This window comes from Rhipicephalus sanguineus, unplaced genomic scaffold, assembly GCF_013339695.2.
Source record: "Rhipicephalus sanguineus isolate Rsan-2018 unplaced genomic scaffold, BIME_Rsan_1.4 Seq702, whole genome shotgun sequence".
Lineage (NCBI taxonomy): Eukaryota > Metazoa > Arthropoda > Arachnida > Ixodida > Ixodidae > Rhipicephalus > Rhipicephalus sanguineus.
The window spans coordinates 7,810-35,489 of NW_023615802.1; the positions used below are offsets into that span (position 1 = coordinate 7,810).

Genomic DNA, 27,680 nt, shown 5'->3' on the forward strand with positions numbered 1-27,680 from the left:
TAGCGGGTCGTGTGTATCTCTTCTCGTGTGTGTACGGCCCGGCGCCGCGGCCTAACCACCGCACCATATGAACTTGAACTCTGTATGTATGGAGTATGTGTAGAAGCGGCAATTCTCTTTGCCCCTTTTCCTCGGTCGCTTGCTCAGACCGCCCTTCTGATCTACCCTACGGAGAGACAGGGATGACCCGCCCGCCTCGCCCACCTCCGGCGGCTCTCTGTCTTTCCTCCCGCTGTTCTTTCCCTCCCTCGTTTTGCAGCCGCTGACGAATGGCCTTGCAAAGAAGTGTCGCCGTTGCTTCCTTCCTTATTTCTCTCTCTCTCTTTTCTTTGTCTTCTTTTTTTGCAAATCTCGTTCGGCCTCAAACTGGGCGGGCGGCCATTGTGCCATTGGTTGTGCCATATCATTACAATTACATCCTCCGAAGAAGGCTGGACAGCCAGCCGAAACTGTAAGGATAAAAATATTATTTGTGTTGTTTCCTATATTGTACTACGAAGTATTTCACAATTTATTTTTACGGCAGCCAGAAGTTCTTTTTATCCATTGTATATATATATACTGCGGACTTGCGACACGCAGCAATTGTTTTGCCACCAAAAACATATACGTTTCCTTCGAACTGTCAACAACGTCATTTCGGAAAGACACCTTACATATTTTTCTGCATTAATGCCACCACTCGACTATTTCTATAGAAAGCTGCTGAGGTACTGCTAAATTTACGGTTGGAACTTTCGTTGAGGTCGCCATGTTTGCATACAAGAATTGATGTGCCTTTAATAAAACTTCCTCTTGGGCTAGTTGGTGTTGTATCCCAGACGTCATATTTTTTAGCGCATACAGGAAGAAAAAGAACGAATTGGCTGAGAAGAGAAGAAGACAGTGCACAGGGCAAGCGCTAAACATCAACTGGCTTTATTTAAAAAAACCACGGAAAAGACAGATCACCTAAAGCGCATGCGCGCAGTCGTAGCATAGCTAATCGAACATCGACCTGAATAATCTGAACTCGTTGCCGTACAAATGTATAGACGTGTCACTAATACACTCTGTGCCCTTGCTCTTAATATGGAAAGCTTCCAGCAACTCCCTTCCCAAGGTATCACCACCCCTACCCAGAATCTTGATCTCGCTTAGCCGCGGTGCACACGTGCAGGCTGCGCAATGAACCGGTAAATGCGCATTACTACCATTTTTCAACGACAACTCATGTTCCCGCGCACGATCGTTGATGCACCTCCCGGTCTGACCTATGTAGGTCTTCCCACATGATAGTGGTATGGCATACACCACGCCTATTGCGCACCTCACGTACGGCCTGGCATGGTTCTTTTTGCATCCATGCTTCTCTTTTTCATCGCATACGCGTGCGCACAGGCCACCCAGTTTCCGAGGGGCGCAGAACACGACAGAAACGCCGTGCTTGCTGGCGACCTTCTTAAGGTTGTGGGACATCCTGTGGATATACGGTACCACTTCAGGTCCCCGCCTCACTCGTGCGTCACTGGAATTTTCGGTTTCATGCCTCTCATCTTCTTCAAGATGTTTTGGGAAACTGCACCAACCACCGCGCACGGATAACCAGCTGCCCGTAGCCTTGCTACTTGAACTTGAAAGCTGTCCTGCATAGTGTGCGTACACGACTTCACCAGAGCAGACTCGAGGCAAAGCTTCGCAATACCCCTTTTCACTAGCTTAGAGTGCGCCGAATCATAAGGCAACAAATCTTTTTGCGCACGTGGGTTATACTGCCAACAAACATGGTCTTCTCTAAGATGTAGTTTCAAATCTAAAAACTGTATGGAACCATCTGATGGCAGTTCATGAGTGAAGTTCAAGCCTTGCCCATGTTGATGAAAAACTGATAAGATGTGGTCAACGCAGTGATCCAGGGAAGAATCCGTGTTAGTCTTTAAAATGATCAAGAAGTCATCAACGTATCTAAAACCCTTCAGGAATACCTTGTCGTCAAGTACACTAAGAACATTGTTATCAAAAGCCGCCAAAAAAATGTTGCAGAGCACAGGTGCCACACAAGAACCGATGCAAACACCTTGGCGTTGTACATAAAGTTTCCCTTTAAAAGATACAAACGTTGATTTCAGGTAAAACTCTAATAAATTCATAAAATTGAGCACAGACATCCCCGCGGAATTCTGAAATTGGACCACGCCGTTATTATCAATACAACCTTGAACAGCAGCAAGCACTTCTCTTTGGGGCACAGAGTAAAACAAATCTTCTACATCTACTGAAAAACACTGACCTATTGCCTCCCCACCCTGGATGAAGGCAATGACATCTTGAGAACTTCTTGTTAAAAAGGGGTCGTCGATAACTAGGGAACTTAACTGCTTCTGCAGAAACCGGCTGACTAGCTGTTGCCACGAGCCACGTTCGCTTACAATCGTTCGGAATGGAATTGCCGGTTTGTGCGATTTCGCGGTGAAAAACACAGATAACACGCCACACTTACAGTCCTTTACACCTTTTGCTAGCTTGGTCAACCCAAGGTCCTGGCACAACACTGCCGCCTTCTTCTTGACCTTTGTCGCCTTCTGTTTCACTGATATAAAGTTCTTTTCCATGGCCCCTAGTGCCTTTTCGTCGTAGGCACCTGCTGAAAACACGACGAAACGGCCTTCTTTATCGGACTGGACCAGACGCAGGTCGTTGCCCTTGAAGAAGGTCACCACACAAGCCGTAGGGTCTTTCCTGGTATTCAGTCCACCGCCCCTGGCTACCCCTGTAATCACGTCCACGCCCTCTAATAGGCACCTCTCCTGGTCTTCCTTTACAGCCTTTCCAGAAATGCGTCTATTCATTGCCAGTAGCTCCTGAGGCTGAAGGCTTGGTTCGTGGCTGAATTTCGGCCCTTTGTTAAGTACTTGTGAAATCTTCTCCGGGATCTTGATTCGTGTTTCTGGTACGAGCACCCCATTCTTCCGCAGAGGCCTCTTCTCGACATTTTTAATACGGAGGAGCCCTTTTAACAAACTCGCCCACAAGAATTCTGTCGCCTGGGCAGCTTTACGCTTCAGGTCTCGGAGCAATTGTTCAGCAACCATAGGCGGATGCGACACGTAGCACAAGACGCGCAGTCTTTCCCAGCTGAGTCTCACTTGGTTCCATAATTCTGACCTCAAATTTTACAAATACGCTTCACATGCCTGTCGTAGCTATGAACGTCCCAAACAGGGCACTCACCTCCGCCGGTACACAACCATTTCGGAGACAGAACCCGATGAGTCTTGACCTACACACCGACTGCACGACATGACACAGGCGGCAGTGTTGTGCCAGGACCTTGGGTTGACCAAGCTAGCAAAAGGGTAAAGGACTGTAAGTGTGGCGTGTTATCTGTGTTTTTCACCGCGAATCGCACAAACCGGCAATTCCATTCCGAACGATTGTAAGCGAACGTGGCTCGTGGCAACAGCTAGTCAGCCGGTTTCTGCAGAAGCAGTTAAGTTCCCTAGTTATCGACGACCCCTTTTTAAACAAGAAGTTCTCAAGATGTCATTGCCTTCATCCAGGGTGGGGAGGCAATAGGTCAGTGTTTTTCAGTAGATGTAGAAGATTTGTTTTACTCTGTGCCCCAAAGAGAAGTGCTTGCTGCTGTTCAAGGTTGTATTGATAATAACGGCGTGGTCCAATTTCAGAATTCCGCGGGGATGTCTGTGCTCAATTTTATGAATTTATTAGAGTTTTACCTGAAATCAACGTTTGTATCTTTTAAAGGGAAACTTTATGTACAACGCCAAGGTGTTGCATCGGTTCTTGTGTGGCACCTGTGCTCTGCAACATTTTTTTGGCGGCTTTTGATAACAATGTTCTTAGTGTACTTGACGACAAGGTATTCCTGAAGGGTTTTAGATACGTTGATGACTTCTTGATCATTTTAAAGACTAACACGGATTCTTCCCTGGATCACTGCGTTGACCACATCTTATCAGTTTTTCATCAACATGGGCAAGGCTTGAACTTCACTCATGAACTGCCATCAGATGGTTCCATACAGTTTTTAGATTTGAAACTACATCTTAGAGAAGACCATGTTTGTTGGCAGTATAACCCACGTGCGCAAAAAGATTTGTTGCCTTATGATTCGGCGCACTCTAAGCTAGTGAAAAGGGGTATTGCGAAGCTTTGCCTCGAGTCTGCTCTGGTGAAGTCGTGTACGCACACTATGCAGGACAGCTTTCAAGTTCAAGTAGCAAGGCTACGGGCAGCTGGTTATCCGTGCGCGGTGGTTGGTGCAGTTTCCCAAAACATCTTGAAGAAGATGAGAGGCATGAAACCGAAAATTCCCAGTGACGCACGAGTGAGGCGGGGACCTGAAGTGGTACCGTATATCCACAGGATGTCCCACAACCTTAAGAAGGTCGCCAGCAAGCACGGCGTTTCTGTCGTGTTCTGCGCCCCTCGGAAACTGGGTGGCCTGTGCGCACGCGTATGCGATGAAAAAGAGAAGCATGGGATGCAAAAAGAACCATGCCAGGCCGTACGTGAGGTGCGCAATAGGCGTGGTGTATGCCATACCACTATCATGTGGGAAGACCTACATAGGTCAGACCGGGAGGTGCATCAACGATCGTGCGCGGGAACATGAGTTGTCGTTGAAAAATGGTAGTAATGCGCATTTACCGGTTCATTGCGCAGCCTGCACGTGTGCACCGCGGCTAAGCGAGATCAAGATTCTGGGTAGGGGTGGTGATACCTTGGGGAAGGGAGTTGCTGGAAGCTTTCCATATTAAGAGCAAGGGCACAGAGTGTATTAGTGACACGTCTATACATTTGTACGGCAACGAGTTCAGATTATTCAGGTCGATGTTCGATTAGCTATGCTACGACTGCGCGCATGCGCTTTAGGTGATCTGTCTTTTCCGTGGTTTTTTTAAATAAAGCCAGTTGATGTTTAGCGCTTGCCCTGTGCACTGTCTTCTTCTCTTCTCAGCCAATTCGTTCTTTTTTCTTCCTGTATGCGCTAAAAAATATGACGTCTGTGATGTGCCTTTGTTTTGTTGGCAGTTTCTTTATTGGTGATGTAAGTATTTTTATGAGCACGTCATAACATTTTTAACAAATGCTGCTGATTTTATGAAGCTTTCTGATGTTTATTAACGAAAATAAGAACACGCATATAGAGGGACAAACACCGGCGCCCTTCTTCTTGATTGTATGGAACAGGCCCTACACCGCAGCCTCTAGGCTGCCTTGCTGTGTTTTAAAGGGACACTAAAGAGAAACAATGAAATTGGTTTAGATTGATAAAGTGTGCTCGGAGAACTCTTGTGTAGTTTCTTTCACCACCATAGGTTTATCGTTAGAGGAGAAAGCCAAGTTCAAAGTTTCATTTTTAAATCTAGCGCCGAACTTTGTAATTTGTGACGTAAAAGGTTTTCGTATTTTGGCACCACTGTCTCAACGAAATTTCTACAAACTCGTTATTTCAAGTCTCTGGCCGCCTCAGAGGACAATGTACTTCGATTTAACCGATTTAAACCAAAATTTAACCGATATAACCGATTTAACCGAAATATGTGACGTCACTACGGCAAATGGTGCGGCAATTCCAAGGTGGCGTCGCCACCTGTATTTTCTTTTTGGCGCGTTTTCCTCGCTTATTAAGCGTCTTCTCGCAGCACGCTTGGTGTTTTTCGTATCATGGAAGACTGCTTTATTAATGCGAGAAAAATCCTTTTGCTCTTTAGTGGTCCCTTAAGGGACCTTATAATGAAATATGTGCGCCAGCGACATGCTAGTGGAACTAGCGGACTAGCGAAGAAGCTCGGCCGGCTTGGCGGCTGTTTCGCTTGGAACTGCGTGACCATGCCGCCGTCGGCTTTCGGCCAATAAGGGCAATGCGCCTAAATGAGTATGGCCATACTAAGACAGCATAGTATAGAACCCGACTCACTAGCGAATATACCAACAAAAATTAAGGTGAGAGTTTACGGTTTCTGAACTGCTTGTCGAGCGTGGCGGGTGCTAATTATAGGCCTACGTATTTGACCGGCTATGATGAGCTTCTTTTCAATGAAGACGAGGGATCCCAAACTACAAACTCCCAAAATAGGGTAGATTCACAGCGAGCAAGTTAAACTGAATAGGGCTTTTAACGACACCCATTTTCTTTGTTCTCCGTTTGTGGTTTTGAATCGTCAATAGCACAGCGACAGTGTCATTCATTAGCGTTTCTCAGCCTAGCGGCAACGCTCCGCGGCTGTTTCGCTTGGAACTGCGTGACCGTGCGGCCTTTCGCCTTCTGCCTATAAACGCATTGCCACTAAAACATCTTCGCGAGAAGATATTCGAAGCCGCATAGCAAGGATACAAAGGCGAGCATCGTAATCACTCGGCTATCGAGGCACACTAGCAGAGCAGAGCATAGCCTTGTAGAGTATAGTGTAGCAAGGAAGTGAGAAAGGGAAGTGAGGATAAGAGATGCGAGGGTGCGTATAGAGGAGAAGGCGGAGGGGAGAGAGTAAAGCATAGCCTTTTATACTGTAGTATATCAAGGGAGTGGGAAAGGGAATTGGGGGTGAAGATGTGGGAAAGGAGGAGGGGAGATGGTGAAGCACGCCATAGCCATGTCTAGTGTAGATAGTATTGCAAGGGGTGGGAATGGAAAGTGATGGTGAGGAGGAGGGTAACGCCACCAGCTCCGCAATTCCCTCAGTCTTCGCACCATAAGAGCGTGGCTGCCCCAATTTTTCTTTTATTGCGGGGATGCTGGTGCTCCGTGAAGACATTTATTAGGTGCAGTATAATATTGTGAATGATGTTGCAGCTCATTGAAACGTGCCAGTCAACTATGTCGCTCCAATCACCAACTGCCACCAGTGAATTAAGAAAAAGGATACATTTATTTTGCACCCAAAATCTGTTTTGAGGAGAAGGTTGCTGCTTTCATTCCTCTCAAGCAGCAGCCACTGCTATATTAGGCTGTCTTCTAGGCTGCGTTGGTTTGGCCCTAACACGGGACTCGCGAGCGATAACTGTCTCTCTGCGCGATGGAGTAGCACGAGCTCGTATTATAACGAATAAAAGCACGGCCATATCTGTAATGGGGTCAACCATTTACCGATAAAAATTAGGGGTGATGCGCAGGCCTGGAGAGACAGCGGCATTCGTCGGCAGAGGCCGACAATACTGCCTCAGCGATTTGGCCGTCAGCGGCGTCGGCCGCTTTGCCAAATGGGTCATTATGTGCGTCTGCGGAACCCTCCGCCACCCATCCCCTGTCGCCGACAATATCGCTGGGTCTGTGCTGTCTCGCCAGTACTGTGTCCCTTGTGCGAACTTATTACCATTATGGGTTTTCTTTCCTCTTTGGAAACATGTTAGCTCCTTTTCAACACAGAAAAGTGGCGAGGTACTCGTGCCCTTCGGAGTATTGCGATACATTCGATAAGTCGTAAAAGTATTTCACTACAAAGATACAAGTACATTTTTGAAATAGATTTCGATACAGATATGGAGATACACAAAGTTTGTATCTCGATACGGTCCAGCGCTGGGGCTATGTAGTGCACTTTCGTTTCCAGCAGCGTCTTCTGTTTGTGTCAAACAGACGTAACTTCATTTAGCGGCAAGATTCATAGCAATGTTACGCAGTTGACTCAAACAATCGCTCATAGCAGACATTATGCTGAGTATACATAGCAGCACTGGTGCAACAGGTCAAAACTAAGACAGTTAACAAACTGTTCTCCTCCACTTTTCAGGTTAGGGAGAGTAAGCAAGACATACATAAACACGGTGTTAAAGAAGGCTGCCCCGCTGAAGATAAGTCCTCTTTTCGAAGCATTAGCTCCAGCGAGATTTAACAATATTTCTCATCACTCAATGAAAATATATGTGGCAGTGGCCCAAAGACAGCTAGTCATCAGGCGTGTCCAAGAAATGGACCATTGACTATTGACACACACTAACTGAAAGCTAATACTAGCGACTTACGCTGAGAGGTTAGTGCAACCGTAGTTTTAAGTGAACTCCTTTCTTTGCAAGAAGCGCAGTAATAGAGCTAAAAACAGCCGGTCCAGAGAATTGCACAGACTGCAAATGCCAACTCACTTGTTCTTCTCATTCTTAGCTCAGGTGAGGGCATGTACTCAAGGCAGTTGGAGCAGTAGTTTGAGTCCACCTAGGCATAAAGAAACATATCAGAACATTTCAAGTTTAGCCATCACAACAAAATTTTTTATGCTTGTGGACATATGAGTCCGCCTTTTCCTGTACCACGTAATGCAACATCTCAGCATGACCCTACTAGCCTATGGATAGATTCGCAAAGAACAACTCTAGGATCGAATAATAACATCAGTGAAAACCGCGTTCACTGCAACGGCTGAGGCAAATTAGATAATTATAATGTCTTGAGAGGTAGTTGGTGCACTCTTGCAAACAACTGTTAACAATCGTTTACAAGGCTGAGGCAACCACAGTAGCTTTAGCACTGAAGGGTGTGGACTGCAGAGGGACATCTGCGCCTATCCCCGCCGATTCGCAGGCTCTGTCGCCTTTTCCTGTTGGGGACAGTACCCCAGGCCATAGTTAGGACCATAGTCAATGAAGTCACTAATGTCACTTGTACACGTGCTGGCACATGAAGACATGGACAGAAACGCAAGGGTGGACAGGACAGCTTGAGTACAAGGTGAGTGTTATAGCACAAGAAAAGACATGACAAAGATAGAAGTGAAAAACACCGGCGCCGTCTGTGTCATCAGCCTCATTATATCATACCAACATGCCAAAAATGCTATGCTATCGAGTACAAGATATCCATACGTCGGTCTAACCATGTACATACCTTCCAAATACATTTTAGGACAGCAAAAAAAGGAAAAATGGTATTTCAGCAGGTTCTATCCAAAGCTGCCTGATGGAAGGTGCGGACTGGCGCCGACTTCAAACAACCCTAGTCCTAAACTATACAAGCTAAAGAGATACATGGTAAAGTAATGCCGACTGCCCACGGTGTGGCGAAAGGCTACTAGGTCACATATCCCACTCGCGCGCTGCAGAAGGCCACCACACAAATTTACAAAACAATATTGTCGCGTAAACCTTGATGTAGCTATTTTCTTTCAACTTTTGGCTCGTTCCAATGTCGCGGGTCAGCCCAAGAGCCGGGTTGCGGTGGGTGTCCTTGAGTGGCTCATGGCTTTGTTGTACGAGCGCATTATCTTCCTTCCTACGAGGGTCCGGTCCCCATTAGAAGACCGCAGACGGCTTTGCATCCGCGGCGCCGGAAGGTATGCGGGGTGAGTTGTACGGTGGAAGCCTAACGGATGTCGCGGTAGTTTTCTGTGTGTTTTTACTTTAGTTTAGATCCTTATTCTTTAGGATGACGGTGGTCATCGAGTTCAAACTCGGTGGAGACCGCCAGCGATTGGGTGTACCTGTTTGAATTCGTGACACCCGATTGGGTGTCGTCAACGGAGACTTCTGAGTGGCCCTTTTTTGTTTGGTCTCTGCGGTGGCCTCGGGACGCTTCCAGAGGAGCCGAGAGAGAGTCGCACCGGAGACGGCCACGAGAGCAGGTTGCAGCGAGCGCTGCTCAGAGTTAGTTGTCAAGAGTTATGTAGCGTAGCAAGTGTGTGCAACCTCTAATTAGGATAACTTAAGCCAAATAAATCAGTTTAGGAGAAAGTATATAGGATATGCTGTTTGTACTGTCATCTCTCCGGCGGCGACCAAGTAGCGACCAGAACACTACGCTACAAAGTGGTGGAGGCTGCGCGGGTAGCGAAAACCCCCCGTACGGTGATGCCCACTCTGAGGAGCCAGAACGGCGTGGACGACGTTGCGAGAATGGCCCACCTTCCAGCTGCTGCAACCTCGAGACCCTTCATCTGGCCCCCGATCTTCAAAGGTACACCTGAGGAATCCGTATCGGAGTGGGTGACCTGCTACGAACATGTATCTTCACTCAACTCATGGGACGACGATACAAAGGTGAAATTTCTTTATTTGGCTTTGGAGGGCGACGCAAAAAAATGGTATACTTACGAAAGTTATGACCGGCGCTCCTAATACGGGGGAAGAGTGGGCCACGTTTGCTTAAGTCTAGCTTCACTGGCCGCCACGCAGCAGAGATAACCCGCCTGAGGCTAGAGAATCTAGTGCAACTGCCGTCTGAGAGCCCGGAGCAGTATTACTACGACGTACTGCAGCTCTGCGCCCGCGTAGACCCAGCTATGAAAGAGGAAGACCGCGTACGTCATCTTTTGCGCGGACTCCGTGCCGATTCTCTAGAGAAAATGGTCCTCGCCAACCCGACAAGTTCTGGAGAATTTTTACAATTCTGCAGCGGATAAACCATGCCGCGTTGATGGCCCGTGCCCATTTGACTCCTGTCTCGAACAGTTACCTCCCAACCAACGTCACGCAGCCGTGGGTAGCGGCCGTTCCTGGGGAATCAATCGCGAGACAGCCCTCTCTGGTGAGCGCCCCCGTTCGCGAGCACCAGGACTCCGTGCCGACATGCATTTCGGACGCCCAACAGTACCGACGCGACGCTGCGAGCAATCTGGAATTGAAGGCCCTCGCAGAGTCGATTAACTCACTTGCCGACAGGTTGAAAGCTCTAGAGGACGAGGTTTGCCGGCCGCCTGCCCAGTGGCCTCCTAGAACATCCCGCGGCGGCGATGGGCGCCCCCGGTGCTACTACTGCCATCGCTTCGGCCACATCGCGCGACAGTGTCACAGGCCAGTACGAGGACCAGCAGCGACAGAGAAGGGACGAACAAAGCGGCAACGGTGAGCGGCATCTTCACTCGAGAAACGGGAACGGCCAGGCATAGGGGGCCAGCCTGGCCGTTTCACTCTGCACATTGGCGATAAACCAATTGATCTATCTGCCGGTCAAGGCAAACGGAAGAAGTGACAGACTAATCGTCGACACCGGCTCTTCTGTAAATGTTGTCTCCCTTGATTTCGCGCAGAAGATCACTTCAATCCGAGAACTGAGAGAGAATGGAATTTTGATTAGAGGAATTGGAGGAAATATCCTATCGCCCATGGGGGAAGCGGAAATACTTCTTGAATTTGGCACCGTTCAAATAAGACAGAAATTTCTAATTGTCAAGGAATGCCCTTACGAGCTGCTGGGGTGGGCTCCCATTTTGCCGAGCAGCTCGGTTAGTTATCGATTTTTCTGCGGAGAATTGCAGATTGGGGGACAGGCGTTTGATCTTCAAGTAGGGCCGAAAGAATGTCACTCATGGCGATGTCCCAGTGAGGTGCCAAGGAGCAGATCCGCATAGAGTCACGCACCGAGGCGATTGTGCCTGTACAGGTTCCCATAGACGGCGTCCACATTATCGAGCCAAATGTTAATTTGAGAAACGGGTTGCGTGTGGCACGAACCGTGACGAATGTGTTGAGTGGTGTCGGCATTGTCCGTGTGGCTAACCCTACTATGTCGCCAGTAACTTTGAACTGCGGAACGAAGCTTGGCTGGGCTATTTATGATGCGCAGCTCGGCATCGCCGCGCCGCACTGCACAGCGGGTAGCGGGCGACTTTGAAGTGGACACTGGGGACCATTTGCAACCTACCGAAAGAGCTGAGCTGCTCTCACTTTTGAATAAGTTCCGCCATTTGTTTACGGGAGAACATAACCCAATTCAGAGAACTGACGTCGCGGAGCATGTCATAGACACAGGTGATTCGGCTCCCATTCATCAACATCCCTACCGACATTCCACCTTCGAAGGGGAGGTTATTGGCCAGCGATTGATGAGATGCTTCATGACGGAGTGATCAGAGAGTCCAACAGCCCTATGGTCGTCCCCTGTGGTTCTGGTAAAGAAGCCGAACGGCGGCTGGCGCTTCTGCGTAGATTTCAGAAGAGTCAATGCTGTCACAAAGAGAGACGTGCACCCTTTGCCGAGAATCGACGACATTCTTGATGTGCTGCAGGGATCCCGTTACTTCACCACATTGGATTTGACATCAGGCTACTGGCAAATTGGAATTCGAGAGGAGGATAAGCCTAAGACAGCATTTACATGTGGGCGGGGACTCTACGAATTCAACGTTTGTCCCATTCGGTCTGTGTAACGCACCCGCCACATTTCAGAGAATGATCAACAAAGTTCTCAGCGGCCTGCTCTGGAGGGTGTGCTTGGCCTACTTGGACGACATTGTGATTTTCTCTAAGACCATGGCAGCCCATTTGAAAGACTTGGAAAGCGTACTAACGGCTTTGGACGCGGCGAACTTACGACTAAAGCCCGAGAAGTGCAGTTTCGCGCGAAGGGAGATCAAGTATCTCGGACACATTCTTACGGGCGAAAACATCCGGCCGGATCCCGACAAAGTGGCAGCGATCGAAAAATTCCCCCAGCCACGAAACAAGAAAGGTGTGCAGAGCTTTCTGGGAATCTGCAACTACTATCGGCGATTCATTAAGGATTTTCTAGTATTTCTCGACCCCTGACCAACCTGACCAAAAAAGATGCCCCTTTCGTCTGGGATGCGGCCTGCGAAGTAGCAATGCAATCCCTCAAGGACAAGCTTATCACAGCCCCGTTCTGCGTCAGTTTGAGCCGGGACGGCCAATAGAGGTGCACACGGATGCTTGCGATTACGGCATTGGAGCCGTGCTCGTTCAGAAAATCGCATCTCAGGAAAGAGTCATCGCATATGCTAGCCGGCACCTTAATAAAGCTGAGATTAATTACAGCACCACTGAGAAGGAATGTCTCGCCGTCGTGTACGCCTGTGCACAGTTTCGGCCGTACGTTTTCGGGGCTAAATTCACAGTCGTGACCGACCAAGCTAGCCTTGCTTGGCTTATGAAAGTCCGGAATCCGAATGGTCGTCTCATGCGGTGGTCTTTGTTGCTGCAGGAATTCGACATAACGCTGAGACACCGCCCAGGCCGGAAGAATGGAAATGCCGATACGCTTTCTCACCTTCCTCATGATCTGCGCCGGCAAGCGAAGAAAATCAATTACCGTTGCTGGCTCTGGATCGAGTGGATGTTGGGGAACGGCAGAGGGCAGATCCATGGATGAGAGAAATTATCCAGCACCTCGAGCGGCCGAATGCGCCCGTTGTCAGGAAAACTAAAAGGACGGCACGGAGCTTTCGGTTGATCGATGGTGTTCTGTATCGGAGGGCAAAAGGGTTTCAGGAAGACCGCGCGGCACTTGTTGTCCCCAGGTGTCTGAGACCGGACATCCTAAAGCACTGCCATGACGACACCACTGCAGGCCACCTTGGTGTCAAGCGCACATGGGAAAAAGTACGCTGCCGGTATTTCTGGCCAAAGATGTTTGCATACGTGAGCAAGTATGTCCTCACCTGCCCAGACTGCCAGACGAGAAAGCCACCACCCGGCAAACCTGTCGGTTTCCTTCAACCTATACCCCCCGTGGGGCGGCCATTCGAGCAAATCGGGATGGATTTTCTCGGACCCTTCGTGAAAAGTAAACGCGGCCATCGCTACGTGCTTGTGATGACTGACTATCACACAAAGTGGGTAGAAGCGGTCGCCTGCCCCGCTGCAACGGCCGCTGAGGCAGCCCAAGCTTTTGTGGAGCAAGTGGTTCTACGACATGGAGCCCCGGCGAAGATAATCACTGACCGAGGAAAGCATTTTGTCAGTAACTTCATTGAAGAGGTATTCCGAGCAATGGGGAGCACCACGTCACAACCACCGCCTACCACCCGCAAACGAATAGCCTGTGCGAGAGGTTCAACCGTACGCTTGCAGACATGCTCAGTATGTATGTTTCGACAAACCACCGGGATTGGGACGAATTCCTCCCTTATGTCGTCTTCGGTTACAACTCTTCGCAGCAAGAGACAACCGGCTTCACGCCATTTTCTTGTTGCATGGCCGCGAGCCGACCTTGCCCATTGATGTGAGCCTCAACCTGCAACGTGACAATGAGGGTGCTTTCAATGCATATGCAGTGGCGCGCAGGCTTCGCCAAGCTCGGGAGCTCGTGGCTCAGCGCGAGAGGGACCAGCAAACAAAAAACAAGAGAGCGTACGATGCCCGACGACGGGGTGCTGTGTTTCGACCGGGGCAATTCGTGTACGTGTGGACGCCCTCACGAACGAGGGGCAAAACAACAAAGCTCCTCCACCGCTACCATGGACCATTTCGCCTCCTTCGACAAGTAGCGGAGAACAACTGGGAGGTCGTGGACCGCAGCGGAAGGAAGAGGGACATTGTGAATGTAGCGCGTTTGAAACTGTGTCGCCCCCGTTCATGTCTCGACGACGACGCGGATGATGAGAGTGAGAGTGAACGCGAGTGTTCGGTCCGTGTTGACACCACAGTGCCGCAGGGTGGTGCCGCAGTTCCGCCGCGAGTGATCACGGTCAAAGTGAACATTCGACTAGTGACACCGAGGTCTACTTTGATCCGCGGACACAATATAGGGACCAGTCATCCGACACCGAACCGAAAAGACTATGGGCTTATGAGAGTGACACCGAGATTTACTACACAGCCAGTGATGTTGAGTGAGTGAATTGAAGGACTCCTTTTGTAACTCTCTGTGTCTCCGCGTGTGCTTTCGTACTGAGATGTGTGCATCAGAACTGTAGTAGCAATTTATCGCTTCCTTGTTTCACTGTTTTAAACCAAGTTTATTTTTGAGCATGTGTACTTCGTCATCATGTATTAGTGTTTTAGTGTCTTGCAGATGTAAAATGTTTTGTGGATTTATTTGGTCGCGGGTCACCTTTTTCGCATGTTATAGTTATGTGTTGTTTTCTTTTAAATGTACATGAAATGTTTTTTTTCTTTGGGAGGGCGCGAAGCACATTATGTCCTTGTTTGTGGTTTTTTGTTTACTTGCAGCTCATCCAGAGTGGGGACACTCTTAGTTCGTATAGGGGAGGTGTCGCGTAAACCTTGATGTAGCTATTTTCTTTCAACTTTTGGCTCGTTCCAATGTCGCGGGTCAGCCCAAGAGCCGGGGTTGCGGTGGTGTCCTTGAGTGGCTCACCGGCTTTGTTGTACGAGCGCATTATCTTCCTTCCTACGAGGGTCCGGTCCCCATTTAGAAGACCGCAGACGGCTTTGCATCCGCGGCGCCGGAAGGTATGCGGGGTGAGTTGTACGGTGGAAGCCTAACGGATGTCGCGGTAGTTTTCTGTGTGTTTTTACTTTAGTTTAGATCCTTATTCTTTAGGATGACGGTGGTCATCGAGTTCAAACTCGGTGGAGACCGCCAGCGATTGGGTGTACCTGTTTGAATTCGTGACACCCGATTGGGTGTCGTCAACGGAGACTTCTGAGTGGCCCTTTTTTGTTTGGTCTCTGCGGTGGCCTCGGGACGCTTCCAGAGGAGCCGAGAGAGAGTCACACCGGAGACGCCACGAGAGCAGGTTGCAGCGAGCGCTGCTCAGAGTTGTCAAGAGTTATGTAGCGTACAAGTGTGTGAAACCTCTAATTAGGAAACTTAAGCCAAACAAATCAGTTTAGGAGAAAGTATATGGATATGCTGTTTGGACGTGTCATCTCTCCGGCGGCGACCAAGTAGCGACCAGAACACTACGCTACAATACATTAACGTGCACATGCTACCAAACAAGTTCATTTTTCCCTTTTTTTTAATTGGTATTTTACAAACCAAAACAAAGATGTGATATGAGGGATGCCGTAGCGGAGGGCTCTGGGAATTTCGACCATCTGGCGTTCTTTAATGTGTACCTAAATCTAAGTACACGGGCCCCTAGCATTTCGCTTCCATCGGAATGCAGACACCGAAGCCCAGGATTCGATTCCCGCGACCTTCAGATCGGCATTCAAGCACCATAACCACTAGACCCTCCTGTCAGGTCGAACGAGTTCAAGTTTATGACATCATGAATTATCAGCAGATCACTTATGATCTGTCCCTACAACCACACGTCTAGCCCTAGCAAGTCACCATGTCCCATCATCGAAAATGTTATCCACACCAGTGATAAGGGCATCGATAGCTGGCACACCCTGCTATGAGACACCGACGACAGCAAGGCTGCAAGTGTTGGCAAATTCATCAATACGTCCCCGCTACTCTGAAAGGGTGGGATCTCGCTTCCTTTCTACACTGGATAAACTAATCCAACAAGTGTAGGGCAACTCCGCAAATGAAAACATTTTACCTGCAGAATTACGAGGCTGATTGTGCTTCCTGTATCAGGGTCAGCGGTAGAGTCGAGAATCTTCAGTGGCCCAGGGCGGTTGGGAGCTGGAAAGTGACACCGAAGGCTTACAATGAAATCACGCTTCAGATGAAATGCAAGTGCTGCATAAATGCTCATGTGCACAATGTAATTATTCTTTTCCATACCATGTATATTAACAAATTTAAAACATGCATTACCTGTTTTACTGCCTGTTATCTGTATCGCACTAATGAGGACAGCACACAGTGAAAGTTTTGTTCTGCCCTAGTAGTAAGCACCTACTAGGACGATACAGTGGTGTTGTCATAGGTGCTATGCAAATCGTAGGTAATGCAAATAGACAAGCTATATAGAATATATTAGAGGGCTTATAAACTGCTTTATCCCATGTGCCAGAGGTACACTTTGACTTCAATGCATTTTTTTTTTTTGAGATTATGTGCACAAAAGTACGGTAATTATTGATTAGAAGTTACTCGGAGAGGGTTTCTGCAAGTAGTGAAAGGTGGGCTAGTCTTAGTACACATCTCAAAGAGATGTAGTCAGCAACCGTCCTTACGTTTTCTTTTCTTCATCCTGTGTTGGCGCTGTTAATTCATTCTTTAAGGGTCTGTGCACTAAGGCGGACAAAGGGTGTTGATAAAGATGACAATGACGAAGTAACCCTGAGCTTACAGCTATGGTCGCACCACACATTGCAGTATACTTTTTTTTTCTTCCAAACACCTCCCTGTCTTATCATTCACAATGGCTTTAGTGTATTCCTGCACACACAGAAATTTAATCCATATAACTAGCTTCAGCAAAGAAATACAGCGAGCGAACCGCTGAAATCCATGTGCTCCAGGATGGTCTTCTTGAGGCGCAATTGGCAGCGCCAATCCAGTGGCCGAGATTCAAACTTCAGGCTCAGCTGCTGCGCTTGGAAGAGCACCACTGGTTTCAGAACTCCCTTTATTATCTGCGAGATATCCAGGGCCACCTGCAGTACAAGTCATAACACACATGCAGCTGTGAGTAGTCAGGCACCCCACAAAGGATTCACAGAAGTAGAACCAACCCTTGAACTGTCAAGTTCTCGTAAATATAATGTTTCAAATTTAGCAGTATAGCACATAAGAAAGGGAAATTGGCAGCCACCCATTTGTAGCATGGAGCCACAAGGAATCCATACGGATTTCTCAGAAAGAAAGCTTCTTAGTTGCCGAAAAATTCTTGTCCTGGTCCAGGGATCAATGAATTCGTGGTCGATGAATTCTCCCTCACGCTGCCAATCGCTAGCTTCCTGGATAGATCAATTGGCAGAGTGACCGCCCTGGAAAGACATTGGTGTACTGGGTGGGATCCTCGGACCAGGACAAATTTTTCGGCAACTAAGAAGCTTTCTTTCAGAGAAATCCGTATGGATTTCCTTGTGCTTCATGCTACCAAATGGGTCGTTGTCATTTCCCTTTCTTAACCCCTCCGCCATCTTGCGAGATTCCGCAGAACTGATTTGCAATAACATAGCTCCTAGTTCTTCAGAAAATTACAGCAAAACCTCTATATAATTTCAAGTCACTGGGATCACAAAACATTTGAGAGGTTTTCATGTTAACAGAACATAAAAAAAAAGTGGGACCCAGAGAAATTTGGATTACTCGAAGTAATCAAAGACCCTGGTTTGCAGTGTCTGCTAGTTCTAAAACTACGAAGTTTTAAAAGTCTGCCTTGTGGCTTACCTGCATGCTAGATGGCAGGCCTGTATGGTATTCTACAAAATGGCAGAAATGCCGGTGAAGAGTTTTTGAGTGTCGGAATATGCGACGTGTTGTCGATTATGAGTGTTCAGCATGCATTCGTACGCAGTATGCAAAGTGTTTGTTTACAAACACGCATTCGTAGAAGTAGAACTAACCCTTGAACTGTCAAGTTCTTCTAAATATAATGTTTGAAATTTAGCAATACAGCACATAAGAAAGGGAAGGTGACAACCACCCATTTTTAGCACAACTAAAGTATTAAAGAGCTTAAAAAGCCCTTTATTTAAATTAAAAGGCTTTTTTTGGGAGTAGAAGTTATTTCGAACTTAATCCCGATTTTTTCGTCTGTTCTTTTAACCCGAAAACCTCTTATTTTTTGCATGACTTGGATTGAGTGCGAGTGCAAGTTACTCAGTGGGTTATGAGCATTCAGCATGCATTCATGCGCAAGTGCGGAAAACGTGCACTTTATATCAGAGCATTTTGCATTGCTGTCGTCAGTTTCACGGTACTGGTTGCCTGTGTAAAGCAAAGGCACTGGGCGACCAATTGTCCCAGAGGAAATGGTGGAGTGCGTGATACAGAGTTCTGTGCCCTCATGTTGCCAGATCTCAAGCTGTGGGATTATGTTAAAGACAAAGTTTATGTATCCCCATTGCCAACGACACTGCAAGAACTGCTGAAATGCATCACTGCTGCTGTGGCGGACACTGATGGAAATGTCCTAGTGAACATATGGACGGAACTGGGTTACCGTTCAGATGTGTGCCGCGTGAGTGAACATTTCCAGAATGCAGCAAAAACTTCATGTATCACCTGACTGTACGACGTATATTTGTGAATAAACAGTGCTTTGAAATGCAATGATTCATTTAGGCTAACCTTATATACAGTACAGACCACCTACAACTTGATTGCTTGTAGCGCAGGACCAGTTATAACGCGGTCTTTTCCGATTCCCATTTATTCCGCTCTAGAACTCCATGTACCCGCATACCACTTATTGCAAATGCGCGCCTGAGAACTTCAACATATTGCACATAGTGCTAAATTTTGGTCACTGTTCAACAATGTTTTTGTATAACTCTGTTCCATGCAGAAAGTCTGCATAATCGAAGAGGTCTGAAAAGTTATTGGCTTTCAACAATAGCAATTTCTTTTATGTTTTGTTCTTCCTGCATTAATTTAGTCAGCAACGCAAGTTCTCGGACTTACCCTTTCAAACTAAAAGGGAGAAAAACACCGCAGTCGCATGTATAGATTCTTGGACACGCACAACTGCTTGCACAACATGATTGCGTTCATGCAGCCTTTTAAAATGGTTGTATTAGTTATATAATGCAGTACCGCTCACAGTGCGAATATTCGCGACTCCGGCGACTTACGTCATAAGCGGTCTGCACTGTATCGCGGCTACTATAGTATGACCCAATTTGAAAAAATATTTTACAAGGCGCACATGAGACAGGCTTGTAGCCAGTCATTGAAACCTCACGCTCTCATACATGCATAACAAAATTACCCGTGGCCAACTGCAAAAACTTGAACTGCTCTTGTGTATTCTAACATTAACTAATGATGAGTGGCACCATATTTAGAGCAGTAACAAGCACCATCTAGTACTAACTGTTTGAGGAAATAAAACCGGCATGCAACGTTACCTCAGAGATTAGGCAGTGCAATCTAGCCCAATTTCAGAGGTCATGAATGTGGGCTTGCACGAGTGAAGTTTTCTTTTCACAAATTTCGCACTCTTATGTGGGGTTGAGAGCATTACAAGAAGCCAGCCCACGCGCAAGTAAATACACCTATGTTCATGTTTGATCGGAAAATAATATATCCGGGGTTTCACGTGCCAAAACGACAATCAATGTGATTATGGGGCACACTGTAGTGGAGGGCTCCAGTAATTTCGATCATCTGGTGTTCTTTAACATTCACCGACATTGCGCAGTACACCGGCCTCTAGCATTTTGCCTCAATCGAAATGTGACCACCGTGGCAGGGATCGAATCTGCGGCCTTCGGGTCAGCAGCCGAGCACTGTTTGAGAGGAATGTCAAGACTGTTTATGGCCGGTAAGTGACAGAATCGGACTGCACCTCAGTTATTTCGAAGTCCAATTCTAGGTCAGTTGCATCGTAATCTTGCCGTGGCGCGCTTCCTTCACTGCTTGACGAATCTCCCTTGGGAACCACGTTCAAAGCAGTGGTCGTCTCAATCTTTGTTGGAAGGTCAACTTCCTGAGAAGAGGAGAAAAAAAAAATTGAAGGCCCAGCTTGGACAAGTTAATATACAGTAGAATCTTGGCGACTAGAAACCGCTTAAGGAGAGACACCACACTTTTCTCAATGTCAAAAAGATCAGCACAATTGCAGCCAAAAGCACCTGCTATAGCAGCCACCTTCAGGTAAACTAAAGGAGACCAGAAGAGGCGAGTTATCACTGTGAAGAAATCAACAACAGCTGCCAAAGACAAAACTTCAAAAAATCCTTGCCAGTTTTTCTTTCACCTCACTTTATGCTGACACTTCTTGATGTAACAGTTTGCACAGATTTACTTATGTTTTACCTGTTCTCTGAGCCCAACTAGAACTTCCCTTGTGCAACGACTGTAACATGCAGTGTTGCCAAGACTGCAGATCCCATGAAATCTGCAATGCTTACATTTGTTTTTGCAACCTTATGTTCTACTTTAATTCTTTGTTCACATTTCTTTTATGTTAGAGGCACTGCTGTTACAGACGATTCACACGCACTTTTGCCAAGCTTTTCACTTATAACGAGGCTACTGATGTGTAGGTAATAATATTTTATCCGTGAGGATATCCATCATCCACTATGGGGGAGTAGGCGGTGCCCTCTGGCTCAACAAACCTGACATACCAAAAGCCATTCGGCTTGTACCCGAAATTCCAAACATGCAAGCACTACTTTAAACAGAACAGTCACGTAAGACGACATTGCTTTCCTTACAGGTAACGAGACGACAGGAGCTGCTTCCACAACTTTGGGGGGCGTGCTGGCACCAACCGTGGGGATACTGTTCAAGACCTTCAGTACTTGCACCAGCTTGAAGTCGGTGACTGACACACGCAGCAGCGGCAGCTTTCCAGTTACTCTAACTCTGCAATTTAAACACACAGTTATAATGAAGCAGTCCAGAGAAACAAGACAATTTCAAGGCTCTGCAAAAATGAAAACAATGTAAGAAAAATAACCGACCTAACGAGAAACCAAGAGCTACAACAAAACAGTATCCTTCAACATGAAAGGTAAAGGCAAACACTTAGTTGTGCAATGAACTTGATAGCATGGTCACAACACTGCTATCTGTGACTGCACAAACTACAGTAAAACCCCACTTATATGTTCCTTGTACGTGTAACATTCCTAGCAATGAATCCAAGCAATGAATCTACAGACACCTATCTATAAGAATCCCATTTCTCAAACATAGTTCCTGCAACATTTCTGCCCAATACGTTGCTGTCACTGCACTGGAAGTGCTGAGGATGCATGTAAATGAGCTTTGCTATGTGGACTACCACAAGGCCATCCAAATACGAAAGGAGCCTGGTTGTGGCAGAGGCACAAAATAAACGCCATACTTCCATCAAATACTAATTTATGCCATAAACTGGTGCATAAATTCTTCGGAGGAAGAGCTGTGTGCAATTCGGCTGTTTTATTATTTAGCAGTACTTTTTCCTGACCGTAACCACTTGTTGGCGTTATACATTTCTAGGCTACTTTTTTTTTTCACAGTCCCATGGAAAACCTATTAGAGGGCCTCTGCTGTACAAGCTTGACATACATCAAGTTGCAAATTGGCAAAACAGATGCTCATAAACTTAATTATGGGCCAAGAACCAAGATACGATTGAGGCACACTGTAGCGCGAGACTCGAGGTAAGTTTCAACCACGTATGTTTCTTTAGCAAGCAATGCAATCCAAGTACACATGCACATTTTTGCATTACCCCCCTATGGAAATGCAGCCATTATGGCCGGGAATCAAACTTGCATGCTGATGCTCATCAGCATGATGCTAAATCCATAATGGCTGTTTGTAACCTTGCTTTGCACTTTCACTTAAGCTGTGGTATTCCGGGTTTTTCATATTTCCACTGTTACGCGACATGCACTTCAAGCCTCCAATTGCTACACTGTCGGCACTGCAAATTCTGGTGTTATCAAGTATATCAAGTATCTCATTCGTGAACTACGGTGGCCAATCAATAGGCATATAGTTGCACCGAATGACTCGGCCATGCCACTCATCATTGCTACCATACACTGCATCTTTCTTTAGCAAGCCCGAGACAAAACCACAAAGAATAAAGAAAAGCTGACTTTCATCAGAGTGTTGGTCACTTCCAGGTGACGATATTTATAAGCAAGAGTAGTTGTACAAATAAGACACTGTCGTTTTAGCTACAGCTCATGCTTTCACTCGAAGTGCCTTGCAGTAGAACGAGGGCACTCACTTTGGCAAGCGGACGTTGTCGGCGATGATGCACTTATCGATGTCCACTAAAACATCCGTGGGCTGCAGGACGTGCAGCTCAGAGTTGCTGCTCCTAAGCACAGACTTCCACTCTTTACCTGAAATCATGGCCAACAGATATAGTCATTTGAGTAGTCAGAGTCTGCAGCAAGTACCTAGCACAAAGTGGCAATGACTCGCTGCAATACGCAGTAATGGTCAGGTGTAACAAGAATGAGCGAAAACAGGACTTGCACTTTCCAGAATGTTTAAGAGTTCAGTAGCACTGACCTGGAGGACACACCACCACTTCAGTGGCCGTCACTCGTATGGTGTATTTTTCGTACGCTTGAGATATCATCACCTGCATCACTTCAGACTGCACAGAGAGAAAAGAAAGAACAAAGAAAAAGTCATGCAGCAATCAATACATCAGTTCTTGCCCTACCTTAACCTTTCCTGCATTTTCTTGCTATCACTAATAAAGAATGTGGTCCAATACCTAAGATATCACGTTTTGAGAGATAAACCTTATCAAGAACAGCTTACACCATGTTGTTTACTACAAACAATGCTTTGCTTTTCAACAGAACTGCAAACAACTACCAGCTGCCATCTGTGGAACTGTACAAGCACATCTTTCTTTCGTATTGGGCACTGAATGTGCCCTATATGCATATAAACAGCAATGTTTGGTTAATATTTCTTATAGTGGATTACTCCACTGATAGCACTGCTGCTGCTGTCAATAATCAGGGCATTAAAGGGACACCATCAGCTCTTCAATATAAGATACTCAAAAGCAGTCATAGTTTTATCTGCCAAGATGTACAAGACATGTGAGCTCAACTTGTCTGAAGCAGGTAAGGAGTTCGCATTCCATTTCAGACCAGTCTATGAACTATGACAGAGCCACTCTTATAAGCTATTCGGATGCAATCTTACAAGCAATGAAAACAAGATGCACATATTTCATGCACTGCGCAATATGAAATACCTCGGTGCTTCCAGACTTGACCAGGTCGCGCACTGTAGGCGCCTTGCGACTCCTCGGCAAGCCGTGAACATAGAGCTGACCGAAGCTGATCACCAAAAGGAGCTTGTTGCTGGAACCACAGAAACAATACAATACACAACAGCACTGTTGGGATGCATGTACTTCACATAAGCCAACTCCAGAAAAAGTAAATGCCAGATACAATGATATGTGCACACAAGAGGACACACCCTAATGTTTTACAGCTACACATTCCCTGCACTCCAACACATACTTAAAGGGACACTAAAGCGCAAAACGATTTTTCTCGCAATTGTAAAGTAGTCTTCCATGATACCAAAACACCATGCTTTCTTCGAGAAGACGTTAATAAGCGAGAAAACGCGCAAGAAGAAAATACAGGTGGCGACGCCACCTTGGAATTCCCGCACCATTTGCCGTGACATCACATCTTTTTGACGGCGCCTGCTTGGGCCTACGCAGTTTCTAATCGGTTAAATCGAAGTACATTGACCCCTGAGGGGGCCAGAGACTTGACGTAACGAGTTTGTGGAAATTTCGTCGAGCCAGTGGCGCCAAAATATGTTAAATGCTCTTTGAAATCCTTTACGTCATAAATTACAAAGTTCGGCGCGAAATTTAAAAATGAAACTTTGAACTTGGTTTTCTCCTCTAATAATAAACCTATGGTGGTGAAATAAACTACACAAGAGTTCTCCGAGCACACTAAACCAATCTAAACCAATTCATTGTTTCTCTTTAGTATCCCTTTAATGGCCTCTGCCTTTAATGCTATTCATTCAATTCAAATTTTGACACATTGCCAACAGCAAAACACAAGACAGATAGGAAAGCAGCCAATAGAACATGCTGCCACAGAGCAATCACCAAGTGAAAATCCTAATAGTACTAAAGAGAGTGGTCGGTTCACTTTTTAAGCAAGTGCATTAATTATGTGCATGAATATAGAAAAGGCACCAATGGTGACTCGAATTCACCCAATGCTCATGTGTTATACGAGGCACGCAGTTGCTTATTAACTAGTACCCTCTGTAAGCTATGTGAGGCATGCTTTATTTTGTTGAAGTAGAAAGTATGCTGTGAGTGCCTAAAAATAAATTGAGTTTTTTCCAGGATGTACTCATTAAAGCAATCCAGAGTGCCATATTGACATCCGTGATGTTTCCCTGAAAGCTAGAACTGCACAGGACAACTTCCATTTCAGTCAATAAACATTAAGTTTCTATCTTAAATAAAGATAAGAAAACAATTAGTGAATCTTCATTTCTTCCAATTTTTATAGGTTATGCAAGGTTCATAGTAGTTGTGTTCTCCCACTGTTCTCTGCGAACTGAACAAAGCACCCTTGTTTATATTTGAGGAAATTAACGGGCTACATTATAGGTAATGCAGAAGCAAAGTTTAAAGCTTGTGGGTCAATTGTAGCCTTTGCAATGAATTACATTTGTCATTGCTCCACTGCATTAAAAGTATGTTTTAAAAGTGGCCCAAGGTTTAGCCCAGTCGTCTTGAGGTTATGTGGAATGTTACCAACAAGTACAATCATCAACACAACTGACACTGACACTTAGCCGGCGACACATGTCCATGTTGTGTCATTTGCATATTGCCTTTCACTACATTGCCACCTTTGGAACACACATGTGAAACATGGCTGCCTCTGTCGCATGGGATTGAAAGCATGCAAAAAAGGAAGTACAGTAGAACCTCGTGGGTACGTTTCCGAAAAAAAACACGGAAAATAAACGTACAATCCGGGAAAATGTACGATCCGAATCCAGTAAAAATTGAGGCTGACAAGCCCATATTGAGATGCAAGGGCAAAAGACATTTATTTCTCAAAAACACAGAGGGACTCTTTGATTTTCGAAATCCTAGCGTCTTGCTGGCAGCCAGAGGTCAGCCAGCTAGTTCTGGCAATAACGTCGTGGTCACGTGTGTTGAAATCCCGAGAAAACCCGAATGCCATTGCAAAATCGAATTCTGGGACAACCAGCGTAAACGTAAGGAAACTCGACCACAGTGTCAGTAGATGAAACTTTGCGCCGCATAAGCGTCAGTTTTTTCCTGCATTGCTGCTTGGAAATATGGGGCTAGGTTTGCTGAGGAGCAGAAGTGATATCCTCAAGCATACGCATTTGGGATACGATCACGTACGTTCACCAGATCACGCGCGACATGCCCCGTACATGAAGAAAACTGCTGCCCCACTAAAGGCTTAAGAAGCTCAATTCTGCGCAGGTGCCGTAACAATCGCAGTACAACACGATATGCGAAATCTCGCAAAAGTGATAAGTGTCCCCAAAAGCGACAGCTGCTTGTGGCTATCGCATACTACTCGCGCACACGCACTCGGTATCAGTGCGTTTCTGCTCTAACTTGAGACATGCGGTGGTATGTTCATCGCCCCTCGTATTGTACCATCTCACACGCGTAGGTAGGATTTTAAAATATAACACCCAGCGTACATGGTAACCAGAGGTGAGTCCCCAAGCACCCGCACTGCGATCCGTCTAGTCCACACAAAGATGGCGGCGAGCGCGCATCGTCTTGTTTTGACGTCTGATAACCAGAAACCTTCCAGATATCTTCCATAACAAAGTTTTTATGGCAGGTTCTGACGACCCACTGGTAGGCAGAATTGTCCAGCCAGAGAAAAACGAACGCCAACTGGAATTGCGCTGCGTGATGGGCGGAGCAACCCGAAAGCGAACGCGCTCCGAGAGAAAAGTGTGGGGGAAATTATCAGCCATATTCACTGGGCACAATGGCGGCGTTGCTATGGTTACGTGCCACGGCGTGTTGTGCAGCGGCAGCCATGCGGCGGCGGCATGTGCGTTTCCGCCATAGGGTCTGAACAAAAGTTGTGCCAAGTGCTACAGAAAAGACTTTTTTTTTTAAAGTCGTTTGAAGATTTTGACTGCCGGCGTCGCTGCCTGCCTTCGGGTCAGTGTGTGGTTGACAGAGAGCGGCGATCGAGCAATTCAAAGAACACACGGAGGGGACGATCGAGCAATTCGGAGAAAACGCGGAGGGGACAAGTGAGCAAAGCAGAGAAAGTGCAGAGGAAGGAAAGGCACTGCAGAGAAGCCGTCGTCGCAGCGCGCTGGCTGTCTGACCCTTCGCGTTTCACACACGAGAGGGCCCTTTTTGCACACCTGAATGAGAGTTTCCGACTACAAAACGTATCATACGACCGCAGTTTTCAGCGGTGCTGAACGTTGCTGCCGAATAATCGTATTTTCCGGGAATGTATTAACCAGAACGTATTACACACAGCTGTATTCGGTTATTTTTAATTTTCGCAATTTTGAGCGTAGGAGCCGGGAAATCGCACTAAGCGGGAACGTATTAACGAGGTTCTACTGTACTTTGACAAGAGCTCTGTAGACTCTTGTATGGAAACAAAGAGATATGTTCTATCTGAGGGCTCTAAAGATGACGATTCTGTGGAAAGACCAGAGTGAAGTCCATGCAGTAAAACCTCTTAAAAGTATCACTTTATGCAATTGCAATAAAAAAACAAACACCACTCTTATTCAGAAAAAGATAAAAGCTTTACGAACTCAGTAAAAAAAAAGGATAGTTCGGTAAGTTTGGTACGATTTTCATTTTCCCCTTTCCAGCATCAGAGCAAAGAAAACAGCAACAGCTGGAAAGAAGAACTCTGTGAGTGTTGCATGCCGTACACAGGCGCCTGCTGCGCAAACAGATCTAGTGGGGCATCAGGAAAACCTGACACTCAGCCTGTTATTTGTGAATATTGGCAATGCTGTAAGAACTTACTCTTTCTTCCGACCACCTTCGTGGATGACGAGGTAGGAAGGCTTCAGATCAACAGCACTTCGAGAGCTTTCCGCTGCTCGATAGCATGCTTGTAGCCCAGTGGCCGACATGGCCTTGATGTCGTTCAGCTTCGACTACTGCTGTGCCTTGCTACACCTGCAAGTATAACAACATAAATGCGCCTGCACCTGTAGACAAAGTCTCAAGGCAATGCGCAGGTTAGTCAATAGGCTCAAGTAAACTTAACAGAACAGTGTGGTTAAGGTTACATTCCATGCTAGCATCTATGGGTCAGTTGATACACTGTTTCGGAATGTGCAGTGGATACAGTGTCAAGGCACAAGAAAAAAGAAGACTACACACAACAAACACTGAACCCAAGGTCGAGGATTTGACGAAAGCCTGTACAGAGAGGAAAGAACATGGTTAAACAAAATGTACACTCGAAAACCTTGTTCATAATCAACCGTGAAAATGGCAAGCAATATTTTT

At 46.5% G+C, this 27,680-nt stretch overlaps 2 protein-coding genes across 2 annotated transcripts in view; both read right to left on the reverse strand.

The window, feature by feature from the left end:
• Nucleotides 1-13,807: 13,807 nt before the first annotated feature.
• LOC119378142 (intermembrane lipid transfer protein VPS13C) lies at nucleotides 13,808-27,298 on the reverse strand. The gene is made up of 9 exons (XM_037647378.1): nucleotides 27,189-27,298; nucleotides 23,382-23,490; nucleotides 22,676-22,763; nucleotides 22,386-22,503; nucleotides 20,872-21,022; nucleotides 19,998-20,138; nucleotides 16,980-17,136; nucleotides 16,131-16,216; nucleotides 13,808-13,900 (listed from the first exon to the last, which is right to left on the reverse strand). Exons 1-9 carry the CDS (start codon nucleotides 27,296-27,298, stop codon nucleotides 13,808-13,810), a joined length of 1,053 nt encoding a protein of 350 aa, XP_037503306.1.
• The window catches only part of LOC119378143 (intermembrane lipid transfer protein VPS13A), a 42,595-nt gene continuing 42,155 nt past the window's right edge, over nucleotides 27,241-27,680 (reverse strand). The window contains exon 17 of the mRNA XM_037647379.2: nucleotides 27,241-27,334. The gene's annotated coding sequence lies outside the window, so the exon portion shown is untranslated. The remainder of the gene's footprint in view (nucleotides 27,335-27,680) is intronic.